Source organism: Lycorma delicatula, chromosome 6 (genome assembly GCF_047948215.1).
Source record: "Lycorma delicatula isolate Av1 chromosome 6, ASM4794821v1, whole genome shotgun sequence".
In the NCBI taxonomy this organism is placed as follows: Eukaryota; Metazoa; Arthropoda; class Insecta; order Hemiptera; family Fulgoridae; genus Lycorma; species Lycorma delicatula.
The window spans coordinates 58368840-58383276 of NC_134460.1; the positions used below are offsets into that span (position 1 = coordinate 58368840).

The following is a 14437-nucleotide window of genomic DNA, read 5'->3' on the forward strand; positions in this document are numbered from 1 at the left end:
AGAATAAATAAAATGTATAATATATATAATAACGGACTCTCTGATCCTTTCTCTGACATTCAGATAACAACCCATACATAAAACTTAAAGAAATAATAAAAATGGCAAATTTTATAACCACTGATACAATAACATAAATAATACTTTATTGTGTAATACTTTACACTGTGCATAAACAATTCAGTCATAGTAACATAATAAGTAACTTGCACATAAATAAATACTGATTTATATCTCAACAAATAATTAAAATATTTACCATTAATAAAATAACATTAAAGATATTTTAAGAAAGGTAAAACAACAATACATATATATTCTATTATATACAATATTACACAATTACTCACTAAATTATTTTAAAAATCTAGATCGATTTCTAATTGAACGCTGTAACTAGTTACAAAAATCATTATGTCAATTTCTTTTAATACTCAAGTGATAACTAGAATACTTACATTATGCTTTGATAAAACTTACATTATGCTTTGATAAGACAATAAGGCGCTATTTTATGTTAAACATAATTGAGAATTCTGAATTAAATAAAAATCTCACTCTTAAATTAAATATCAATCAAAATGTATTTTTAAAATTTGCTTATCTGTAAACTCAAAATAATATTGATTTTGCTGAAAAAGCAAAATCAATATATAAAAATCCAGCCTTACTTAACCCTAAAACTGGTAACTATCAAGTTTCAGGTATGTATTATACCTGATAATAGTTATACCTGGTATAGTTTACCGCATAAATGGATTAATCATTCTGTGATCAATAAAGACCAGTTCAAATTCTGATTATGTATGTTCATCATATTTATGTGGAATATGACTTTAAAAACTTTTCTTACCTAACAGTTTGAAAATTAATTAATAAGATTTTGTTTAGTGTAAGTAATTCACTGGTCTATTATTTTTTACTACCTTTTTCAAACATGGTGTAGGTTTAACACAATTTTATGTTAAAAATATGTATTCCTTAAAATAATTTTTTTTGGTTTAATCTAATATTCATTATCCACTAATAAATGACAACAGCATACAATAAAACTCTATCAAATGTTGTCCAACTTTGGTGACGTATAGGAACCAATGAAAAAAAAGGATTTGGGTGCTAAAATTTTATTTTATTCTATAGCCATTGATTTCCAGGATGCTCCATCCTGAGATGTTTCTGGTATAGTAGAATCAACACATTATATGGAATGTAGTTTATGTCTTCCAGGAACTACCAAAACATTTATTAATACTAATATATATTTCTCTACCTGTTTAAAAACTATAGTTCTCTATTTAAAAAAAATAAAAACTTATGTTCTTACGGACATATTCCATTCTAAAATTAATAATGAAATTTTTGCTATAGTTATTAGTTGCTTAAAAGTGCTTCATGTAAAAAATAACATTTTTGTAAATAGTTATATAATCTTGAAAGAAATTAAATTTATTAAAATAATTCTACTGCACTTAAAAAACTTGTCATTTGCCAACTTTTTTTGCATTAGTCCCCAACCAAACTGAGGCATTCTTCATAATGTTTCATAAGTTTCTGATCATTATCAAAGCAATAAAATGCAAGTCATTTCATTATGTTCATAAGAGACATTACACATCTGGTCCTGATTCTAAGTGGTAAGAAGGATAAATGACAGATTTTCCACTTGAATTGTCTCAACAAAGTTTGTAAATGCATGGCAGTTTGGAGATCAAGCATTGACTTAAAAAAAAATACCAGAGTTCAATATACCATGATATTTGCTTCTAATAACCCTTAGCTTTTTTAATGTCTTACAACATACTTCTAGATTGACTGCAGCGCCACATTCCTTTAACACAATCAAAAAGACTTTTAATCCAAACAACAGTTGTCATAGTTCAGGGAATTTGTTTTGTTGACAATAATTATGGACCCAATGAGTCAGTCCATTGATTAATTTTTTGTCTGTATATTTACAAATGAAACCAAAGTCTTACTACTGTCTGTAACAAATGCTTAACCCTGAACAGATCATCTTCAATGTTTTGATACTCAAGAAATGGTAATGGCCCAACCATTATATTTTTATTGTTATGAAAGAGGTTTAGAAACACACACAAAACTTACTCTTACTATGATAATTTCATGAAATAAGTAAAAAATCTGATGAGATGTATTAGAAAGGATAATGGTAAAATACCATTTATTTTGAACCAGGTTGCCCAATCTTCTTATCAGTTTATTATTCAGAAACCAATCATTTCCTAGTTCCTTGTGAAAATTGGTCTGGCCATTTGTAAACTTACTGCACCATTATCTCACATATTCCTCACTTCATTAACATCATAAATTTGACAAATACATCATACATTTGACAAGTTATATCACAAATGTAACTTGACATTAGGAGGATTCTCAATTGGAATTTACAGTTCTGACAGTTGTTAAAATATTAAGTGTCACAGACTTTTCTACCAAAACTAGATACATACAAAGTCCAAATACAGTGTGTCAAACCATTATTGATTATAGATACAGTATTGATGTAAAAAAGTAAGTATTTTCAGTGGTATTTTTTAAACTTTCTCAATGTGCTTATTGTACATCAGTGTAGCGATCTTTGTTTTTAATTAAATTTATAATTAAAATAAAGAATAGAAATAAAAAAGTTTTATGGAGACAAAGAAATGGATTTCTTTCTAGTCACAAATCGTAAAATTCATGAAGACAAAAGCCTTGATAAAGAAGATAAATTTCAATATTTAAGGCAAGCAAAGTCCTGCTCAAGAGTTAAGATAGTTTTCCTGCTGCAGCAACAAATTATCTAAAAGTAATCTATCAATTAAAGGCTAGATTTGGCAGGGAAGGCACTAATTGTTCTACATGTCGAAAAATTCTTAAAATTAGTACTGACATAATGTCTGAAAATAAAGTAACGCCATTAAAAAGTCTTTATGATAAACGGACCATACAAATAAGGTCATTGGAGTTCCTAAATGTTACTTGGGAAAAATATCTATGCATACTATTTCCCTTAGTAGTCTCCTCTTTCACAGTGTATTAAGGAATGACTTAAGCTAGAATAACATTAGAAGGTAATGGATGAGATGGATGATAATTTAATTCTAAAAATTTAATGAATTTTTTATAACAAAAAGTAAAAAGCGAAGATCATGAGGCTAGCTCAAGATACAGTTTGTAACTAGAGCTTATGAAGAGTTGAATGCAGTTAAAAAAATAAGGAAAAGAAAACTGTTAATAAAAAAATTGTTACTGTTACAGGATTAGTTAAAATGAAGAAAAACAAAAAAAAAACCTATATTTTTCGTGAAGGTTTACAGCATACAGCTGATTGTTTTAAGGTCTGAAATAAGAGTTTACAGGAATTGCAAACTATAGTAAAAGACAAGGGAAATAACAAGACACGGGTAGTTGTTTTCCTGTTTAAAGAAAGGAAAGTTATACTCATTGTCGAACAATTTTAAGTAGCATTATGTGTAAAGAAAAACATGTACTGCTTGAGTGTCCAGATGGAAGGGTAAGTAAAGATGAGAAAAATGATTTTAGTTTATTTAATACAAATTTTAGTATGGTATTAATACAAACACTTCAAGAGGAATGTGAATAATATGGTAAGAGCCTTGATAGATACGGATTCGCAACATTTGTACATAGTAAAACATTAATAACAAAATTAAATATGAACCTGTATATTAAAAGCAGATAGTATATCTTCTATTTGAAGGAGTACAAACAGACTCCATCTATTACACAGGATGAGAATCTGTAGTTTAATCAATGATTATTTATGCAATTTACTATTTGTTTGATGAATATTTGTTTATTTATGCAATCGAGGGTGTAGACATTAATAAAGGGGCTGACATTGCTGGAAAGATTGTAACAGGAGAGAATTCTCAAAAACAGTTTGATTGCTTTGGAAACCACATCAGGAAGAATGGTGATGGGAAAAGTCGGCAATGTTATATCTGGAGGTTTGGTCAATATCAATTTACTATGCTGTAAATCTCATGTTTCTGACCCATGGTAATTAGATAACATTGGAATAGAAGATCCTACACTGTCTACAGAATGGCAATTAGTCATACATCAATTTCCAGGTACAGTAAAAATATCAGATGAAGAAAGATATGAGGTTAGTTTACTGTGGCTGAATGAGAACCCTAACTGTTAAATAATTTCACAATGGATGACGAAGATTGGAAAATACATCAAAGAAATTTCAAAATTTTACAACTGAAGAAAAAATATGAACAAGTATTTTTTAAATTGTATGCAGGAAGGAATAGTTGAAGAAGTTCCATTCAGTGGCTGGGATAGAAGACATTATTTACTGTACAGGCCTGTTATTAAGAAAGAAAGCTCAACCACCCTTATGCCAGTTTCTGATGCACCTGTGAAGGAGAAAGGGCAATGTTCATTATAAATGAAATTTTAAGTAAAACTGAAATTCCACACTGGCTGGATTCACAGAGGGGAGCACCAACAAGTCAGTGCAAATATTTTGCGATGCCGGTCAGCAAATTTATACTATTATTATTTTTATGCGATGTGAGTTCCCAGGCATGCAAATTCACCTTTCTCAAGAAAGGTCTTGTGTAGTGCCCATAAAGAAGACAGCAATTCTCAGACTGGAATTGTTAGCTGCCAGCATTGAATCTTGGTTGTTTTCAGATATTTTAGAAGAGTTAGATGTTGTGCTTATTGAAGAAGAAGGCAAGAGATTTGACTGACCAGAAGCTAAAATGAAATTACTAGTTCCTGATAGGCGAAATACATTTGGTTTGACTGTAGACAATATAGGACAACTACGGCACCCTGTTCAAAGAATTTGCCTACTTGAAGTTACTTCAGTTGCTGAAGATGTTCCAGAAGGGGCTAATGAACAGAGTCCTGATAAATCAGAGTGAGTTTCAAGATAAATCTAGTTAATTTAATAAAGATTGTTCAATTGATTCTTATTAGTTCATTTCATTGAATATTGTTTTGTTAATTTTAAGTTTTAATTAATTTTAATTATCTTGATTTAGCAAAATAATGACTTTGTTTGAGACAACTACAAAAATAAATTTTAAATGAAGTCTTTGTTAAATTAAACTGCTTCACAATCCAAAGTGGGAGTGTGTCAGACCTCTACCAATTATAGATACAGTATTGATGTAATGTAACCAGAAAGTAGGTTTTATAGTGGTATTGTAATAATTCACTTAATGTATATTTGTGCAGCGATCTTTATTTTTATAAAATTTATAATTAAAACAAATGTTAAATTTTACTACTCATACATCCTCAGTACCCCATAGTTGACAATATTTGCCCAAGATTTTATTGTTATCCCCAATGATCACGTGCTAAATTTTAAACATAAGTACTTTTACACACTCATAACATAAGCAAATCAGTCCTGAAAATTAGTCGTTTAGTATTTAATCCATTTTTACAACAGCTGATATACATACAGTAATGTGCAAATTAAGCTGAACACAGGAAATTTTTTTTTATTTTTATGTAGCTACACTGCTTGACCGCACCCATTCTTTAAGTTGTCTGTGTTATTGTTTTTTGGTTATTTAATAATTTTAGATAAAGTTTAGAATGAACATTTTTAAAATTATTAATGTATGTAAAAATAAACTGATAAATGTATAGTGGATGGTTAATATAAAGGGGAAAATTAAAAGCAATTGCAAGCAAATTAAAAATATTAAATTAAAGAAACAAGAATTAAATTAAAAATAGGTAATGAAGCCGGCCATCACAGGTCAGCAGCCAGACAATAGTGAGAAATTATATAAATGCCACCCTAATTTGAAAGTACCAATATCAGTTTGTGTATACATGACAGTACATACCATGATTCAAACATTAAAAGAAAAAGTGATATTATATACAACAAAACTTTTGATAATCTGCCATAAATATGATGATACTGACCTAATATAAATTCCAAATATATATATGTTGGATGAAAATGCTAAAAAAATTCTTACAGTGATAAATAAGTAACTACAACATAATGTCCAAGAAAAATTACAACTCACTTCAAATGTGAGTGATATTAATAACATATCACACCATAATAAGACATTGCTTGGTGATGAAGTGGGTGATAATAAAGCACTCAAAATCAGAAACACTGCTTCTGAGAGAGCTCAATCAACAATTAAGAGATAAAAATCTGCTCCAAAAAGAAATATTGGAAAAATAAAACAAGAAAACAGTAACAAAAAGGATAATTATGCCACAACTTTGGATTAAAAAACAACTGATACTAACAAGTACATACCTAACCTCACAATCAAACCTAAAAGTAAGTATAAGAAAATGAAGATATATCTTCAAGTAATCAACAAGTTGGAAAAGAAATTACAAAAAAAGAAAGGAATTACAAAATAGACGCTAGTCTTATTAAAATGTACAAATAAAAATGTTTAAGATAAAGTAGAAGTATAAGATAAAATATAATATAATAAGATATAATTAATTAATATACGAGGCAAAATATTAAATATTCAACCGCACACTCCAAAACAACTTGGATTCCTGGGCATATTACAAGGCAGAACAAGCAAAGGAGCACCAAGTACCCAAACTCAGTCTTCAGGAGGAAGGATAACAAGGAATAATAATGAGTAATATGGTACAAGATTTTGATTTCTTGGAAATTATTCAAAAAGAATCAATTCAATATGAAACTCTCAATAAAGCCATTAACAGCATGAAAGAGTTAATATTAAATGTAAATATTAGAAGCTTAAATGCTAACTTTTTCAAGATATTTATTTATTGAGAGTTTAACGATCAAACCATTTGTGACTGTACATACAGAGACTTGGTTCCTATAACAACATAGGTTATAATATAAAAATAAAAATTACCCTTACCAACAATTAATTATACCTAATATACTTATTTTAACTAATTTTATATACCAATGGTGCCATAATTGAAAAATTTAACTGAAAAAGTTGACAATGTAGGTATATATTAATCTACCTGCCTATAAATATCTGCTATAGTAACAGTAGAATATACAAATCTGATGACAGTTAATTATATGAGTGAGAATGTAATTGAAATGAAAACACAGAAATTGTTGAATCTGGTCAGATTAGAATACTTAATTCTTGCATAGAAATAAATGGTGGTAGTGGTATTCAGATTTCTACTAAACAGAGATCCCACAATATAGGTAAAACTGAACTTATACTTAATATAAATAAATTCTTGGATAGAAAAGAAATAATAAAAAATCACTTAGAAATAGGTGATTTTAATATAGACCTCTTGAATTAGATAAAATAGTAAAGAATTTCTTAACTTTGTAGAAAAATGGATATACTCCAGGATTTCAAACTGTAACTAGAAATTCTGATAGCAGTCGTAATGGATCTTGCAATCACAATACCTTTATTAAAACAAACTATATAAGAACAAAAACGTAAAAATTAAATATTCCTTTACAGACCATTATCATTTATTTATTGATATTGATAAGACTAAAAATAGTGAAGCATCAATAATATTGAACTAGGAAATATTACTTACAGGAAACTGGAATTCAATCATGCTAATGCAGGATCTCAATATAGCTAATCCTTGATTGATGAAATAAATCATTGCGTAGAATTAGCAAAAACTAAAATAAAAGGCAAGAATAAACCTAAAAATGGATTGCAAATGTTATTTTAAAATCATTTAAAATGAAAGAGTATTTATATACTCTGTGTAAAATGTAATCAGACAATGATAAACTAAAACTTCAATACAAAAACATATGCCAACATTTTGGTCATCTTAGATGGGAAAATCAAATATAAAAAATATTTAATCCAGAATAATTGTAACAATTCAAAATGACTATGGGAGATTAAAAACTCAAAAGTTAGTAAAAACAAATCATTACTATTAATTAAACCAATGTAAATCAGAGTAAGATTAATAATCAAATAAATAGCTAACACAATATGAATGTTTGTGAAATTGGGCAAAAACTTAAATTAAAAAATCGTTAAACTGAAGATACTAAATTAACACAGCCATGAATGAACTAAAAGTTCAGTGTTTATAAAGTATTGTATTATTTTATGAAGTAACAAATATTATTAATTTAATGAAATTGAAAAATGGAGGAATAGATAAGATAAACGCCAAACCAATTAAAATATTTTGTATCCATACTGCTGAGCTATGTAATTATAATACATATATAATTAATCTACTTACTGAGCAAGCATTTTGGCCAAATGCACTAAAAAAAAACTGAAGTGGTTCCTATTTACAAATCCAGAAAAAATGCATTTCTAACTATTCTAATTCCTTAATATCAAATATTTAAACTACTTAAAAAAATAATATAAAAATTAATTTTTAATTTTGTAGAAAGAGTAATATAATATCAGAACATCAGTTTAGCTTTATAAGGAAAATGGAAACTAAATTTGTTTTAAATTACATAACAAATACTAAAATACTATACACGGCAATTTGGACCAAATTAAACCATTATTGACAATTTTTTTGGATTTGGCGAAAGCTTTTGACACAGTCAATTATCAAATTTATTTGGAAAACTATACTATATAGGGATTAGAAAACAGGCTATGGATTTACTTACAAGCTATCTTGGCATCAAAAAGTCAAAATTAATGATAATGAAAGACGTCATAATACATACTAGAGTCCCACAAAAAATTATTTTGGGACCGCTACCGCTTGTGTTTCACATCAATGATCTCTTAAAAGAAATCCCCATTGAAGCAATTACATCTTGTGCTGATGATACACCAATTATATCCACAGGTGTTACCTAAAACGAAGCGCCAGAAACTATGAGTGGGTATCTTCTAAACGATTTTCATTAACTACTGTGATAGTACACCAACTCAAAATATATGTAAGAATTAAAGGAAACATACTAAAGAGAATTGAGTTACAATGAATTATTAAAAAAAAACTAGACATTTAGCTTACATCTTTTATAAAATTTCTAAATTTATGCCAAACAGAAATGATACGGATGATATCCTTGGTTTATTAACGAGCAACGTTCTATGAACCCACAGGGCAACTGATCTAACCCCAAGAGAACAAAATGCACCACATAATTCTAAAGCGTACTGCACAGTGATTTTCCAAGCTCACTGTATTTCATTACTTGTCTTAAACTATGCTTTCTTCCGTAATATTATAAATTGTGGAATAATAGCTTGGGAAGGTGTATATAAAAACAATCAGGTTCTGTTACAACATTACAAATATGATTATTAAAAATGGTAAGTGAAAACAATAATCCAATGAATTTGGAACAATTGTTTACTTTTGAAGCACTAAGATATCATTACCCTAGCCTCAAAAACCAATTAATTCCTCATATCAAACAGTATAATGGGAAATTAAAGTCTAATATTAGCTAGAAATAAGAAAGAGGCTAGCAATAAAAGTAATTATATAATATGGCCATCAAAACTTTCAATGAATTACTGAATAATCTAAAAACATTTGTTACTGCAAATATTTTTTAAAAAATGAAATCAAAAAACTAGATTAAATCTAATGTATAGAAGGCAACAGAATATGTATCCTACCTTTGAATAATAACAACTTTGTAAATTTTTATATTCTTAAGCTTAAATTTTAAGCACCAGACCTGCATTCAGGTAACAAAATTCACTTCTTCAGGGATTTATATTTTATATTAGCATTATATAAGTCTTTCTGATTGAATAAATAAATAAATAAAATCATACTGATGCAGTGATGGGATCAGTAGTTCAATAATAGTTAAAACAACAATAAAACAATATAAAACATTAGTGTACTACTCAGGAGAAAAGCTATTCAACTTTTCATTCAATTTAGGCCACAAACAAACCTCAAACAAGATCAACCAATACAGCTGTTTAAGAAGATATGAAAATTTCAAATTTACTAACCCATTCGTAATTCATAACATCTTTTGAGAAATTTACAAACTTCAGCTGCCTTCAATATTAATACAAATATATACATGTGTGAGTGAAAACCATTACAGCAAAAAGATTACTTGACCCGATGAATGTCAACAGAAAAAGAAAGAAACAGATGAATTTCAAATTTTCTAACATATTCATAATACAGAACACTTTTTGAATAATTCACAACCTTCAGCTTACATCAAGAATAAGTATACATATAAGCAGTATTCCATGTTACATTTTGAAAAAAATATTTATTATCTATGCAAATTCATTTAACCAATGAATTTTAGTTGTATAATTGATACATAACTTTAAATAAAAGGCTAAGTGAATTTTAGTCTGTGATAAATTTTAATTTATGTCTACACTTTCTCAAACAGTTAATAGAAATGTAAAATTTAATTCTACTTCATAGAACAACTGCACTACTGCACTTGTATCTGCAAGAGACATAATTAATTGAAAAAAATTACTAATTTAAATTACCATATATTTCAAAATAACCACTGCCTGTTTAATATCAACTTATCATTAAATAAATATTATGAATAAACAATAAAATCATTATTATGCTTTACTATTATAATAGTGCTAAATTTAAATATAAATTATTTAATAACTGGATACTGACCCAACAATATTGGAAATTTCATGACAATGATATTTTATATAAGTTACGAGCATTCAATAAGATTAGACTAATATAATACACATAAACATAATTCTAAATAAAATAAAATAAGCATACAATGAAACAGATATATATGAATAATATAATGCAACAAATACTAAAATTAAAAATACGTTAACACATTGTGGAAGGTAAAACATTTTTAAAACTTATTACTTCTTTCTAAAAATACTTTGTAAATTCGGAAGATTAGTGGGCCTTGATAATGGTGTCTGAAAAATCTTTGTTACTTTTTGTTTCATATCTTCTACACCTTGTCCAACATTACTTGTTGCTTGTGATAAGGTCATATTGCTACTGGATCTGAAATGAACAGAAAGTATTAAATCTTAATCTGTAGACAAAGAATAATTAAGTTTTCATTAACCAAACTAAATGTTATTGCATGGTTGGTGTGAAGATTTCGGTAAGTAACCTTTATAATTACTATAATCAGCAATTAACAGAAATAATCATTTATTGTCTTCGGCCAATCAGTTGCAATAGTGTTTATGTGGATTTTTCTCAATTCAACTAATTTTTTATATATTTAACCAGCAACATAATACATCTAAAAGGGCCACAAGCCAGTTTTAACATAAATATTATACTTTAACAACTGCGTTTAAATTAACATTTGTTCTTTGTTTGCTTGTGAAATCAAATTTTACAATATATAATTCATAATATAAAACATATACAGTTCATAACATATATAATAATTCATATATATACATATAAAAAATTAGCTAGTACTACAAAAACTAATAACTCACAAAACTTACACATTTAATAAATATATTTAAAAATATTTAACATTATAAGATTACTCCAAATTAATTTATTAAAAAACTAAGCTTACCAACCAAATAAAAAAATGTTAATGAACTGTTTTACATGCTTTTATCATCCCAAGTATAATTTATTAAAATATATATAAAGAGACAGCAATCTTATAACAATAATTTTTATGAAATATAACAAAAGTAACTTATGAATAAATAATGAAATACTTTGATAAAAGTTGACAATAAATCAGAGAAATTTTTGCAATTACCTTTCTAGTGATTTTGAAGGCGTTTCACTCCTTGATTCAGCTTCTTGAATCATAGTAATAACAGTATCATGGTACTGAACTAATGACTGACTACAGACCGATTCGAGGTACCTATACAATAAACCAATTTTAACATAACTACATATAAAACATTAAGATATAAAAAAGTAGAGGAAATTGAATGGGGGTCTTACATTCATTACTTCTACAAATAACTTATTACAACATGCACTTATCATATTTCATAAAACACAGTATGACTAGTAGTTCTTTGATTGTAAACCTTGATAATTTCACATAGAAATTTTAAAAAACTCAAGTCTATAATAAAATCTAATTATAAAGCAAAAATTAAAATAATTATAAAGCAAAAATTAAATTTAGCTAGAGCCAAAAATAATCTTACCACATTAGCAACATTGTAAACCCAGTTTCCAGAAGTATCAAACCATTAACTGATTACTAAATCAGTTACTATAAGATAAGATAAATAAAGTTAATATAGCTTGATTTATCTTAAACTTGGTCATAAACTGTCATTTTTCTCTCTTAAACAACTTTTAGAAAATTGTCCAAATGAAAAGTTGTTCCAGAGGGAGAAAAATTCTCAGATAGATAGACTGGAATTTAAATTAAAAAACTGCTACACATATATATCACTTGATGTAATAGTAAAAAATGTTACTGCAACATTTTATTAAAATTCGGACATATATTTGGCCAAAACTATATCTTAAACAAACAGATGAAATGGTAAGGGTAGAGTTAAAACAGTACTTCACTTAACTCAGCCAATCAAAAAAAAGATGTGATGAGTTCCTGAAGAAAGTAAAATCTACAGCAGAATTCATAATAGATCATTTAAAACAATAACCAACTTTCTTTCAAAATGCAAGACATCTTTAGGCATTCTGACAATACAAAAACTAAATTAATTAAAATACAATGAATGTTTCAATGGAAACAACATTTTGAAACATGAACCGTTACTTACAGACTCCACTGACTTCAAATTTTATTAATATTTAGAATTAAAATAACTTCCATCTCAATATAATCAAAATTTAATATTTAGTATATTACTCTTCTTTTAAAAAAAACATTAGTCATAAAAATTAGTAGTAGGTGAGATAATGAAATAGAAAATTTCATTTTAAGGTAAATAATCACAGAAAGACAAGCAACAATGTCAAACTGTTTCAGGCAACAAAAATCTTTAACAAAATTTAGACAAAATATAGCACATCTATAAAACACAATGTTTAAATTTATAATCAAAATGACACAAATATGCTCAATTGCTGTCAGAGTATAATAATACATAGACTAGATATAAATGTATAAAATGTAATTATAAAAGGACACCCCCTTAACAAGTGAATTTAAATGAAAACAAAAAGAAAGTTCCACCAATCAACATTTGACCAAATAAATGATTTTCACAACTGTTGCTGGTACATACCAGCAAGATTGTTTTAGACATTGACATTATAAGTTGGAATTGGCTCCTGATGAGTTTCTTCTTTTCATAAAACTTAAGAATTGCTAGAAGGGTTACATTTCACAAGTGATGAAGAGTTCTGTATGGTATGTACACAGATAAATATGATGAGTAAGGTATGTTGAAGTAAAAACATTATTTAAAAACTATAATTTGTTACATCATAATTTTAGAATGAGAATTACTATAAGTACACCTCTTGTAATAGCAACCACTTCCATCAAAAAATTATAAGAATGCGAGAGAAAAATTATTATTTTATAATGGATTAAAATAAAATTTTCAAAGACTTCTTATTAGTAGCAGAAAAAATAATAAATTAGAATTAATTACCGTAAACCAGGTAACAACACAGTTGTGATAGTATTCTTGGAGAGTGAGCAATACACAGAGGCAGAAAACGCTTCTACTAATGCTGCTGCAAGATCTGATTTTCTTGTTTGACTAGTCAACTGCATTGTATAAGCTGCTGTAGCTGCTAGTTGTGGTACTACAACTGAAAAATTATTATTAATTATTTAGACTTATTTTACAAGATAAGGGGTAAAGAAAAAACTAAAAATAATTGCTTATATAACAGTAAAAAATTTACATATTGGACAATTACAAAAACATAAAATAATCTTAATAATTATATCCCAAAGAGTAAGAACTTAAAAACAAAAATATATGAAATAAGAAAATTTTGCAATAGTAGGAGTCATGTTTAATAATTCAGTTCCTACACATCACTGAAATTAGGTAACATGGAATGGAGTGTCAATTTACAGCTTTTTTTTAGTCAATTTTTTTTTTTAAATGTATACTAATTACCTTCTTCACGGAACCAAGAATCACAAGATGTGACAATACGACCAAGAGTAACTACAAGCTGAAGAAGTGTAGGATGATTATCTCTTGCAACAGGATCACTTAGAAAGCTTTGTAACTGGAAATATGTTTTATCCAAAACCTGAATAAAACAAACATGATATAAAAATGAAATTAGTTTTATCTGGTGGCAGTAAAAACCGATTTTACTTTTGTTTTAAATACTTACAGTAAGTAATCTAAATTTTATAAGTGGACTTTCAGTCGCTCTGATTTAAGATCCAAGATAATCTTACCAGTAATAGACTACTGACCTGACTTGTCTATTTTTATTAAGTGTCATTTTTTTATAGCCCATCGGAGGTTGAATAAAAACAGCCCTCATACAGATTTTTTCATTGTTAATTTCAACCAAATCATTTAACAGTACTTAATATAAT

The 14437-nt window shown here is 27.4% G+C and overlaps 1 protein-coding gene across 1 annotated transcript in view; it reads right to left on the reverse strand.

The window, feature by feature from the left end:
• Positions 1-10432: 10432 nt before the first annotated feature.
• The window catches only part of LOC142327094 (RAB11-binding protein RELCH homolog), a 79438-nt gene continuing 75433 nt past the window's right edge, over positions 10433-14437 (reverse strand). Inside the window, exons 19-22 of the mRNA XM_075369942.1 lie at positions 14001-14139; positions 13521-13683; positions 11687-11797; positions 10433-10953 (exon numbers count right to left, since the gene is read on the reverse strand). Coding sequence (XP_075226057.1) covers positions 10803-10953; positions 11687-11797; positions 13521-13683; positions 14001-14139 — 564 coding nt within the window. The 3' untranslated portion in view covers positions 10433-10802. The remainder of the gene's footprint in view (positions 10954-11686; positions 11798-13520; positions 13684-14000; positions 14140-14437) is intronic.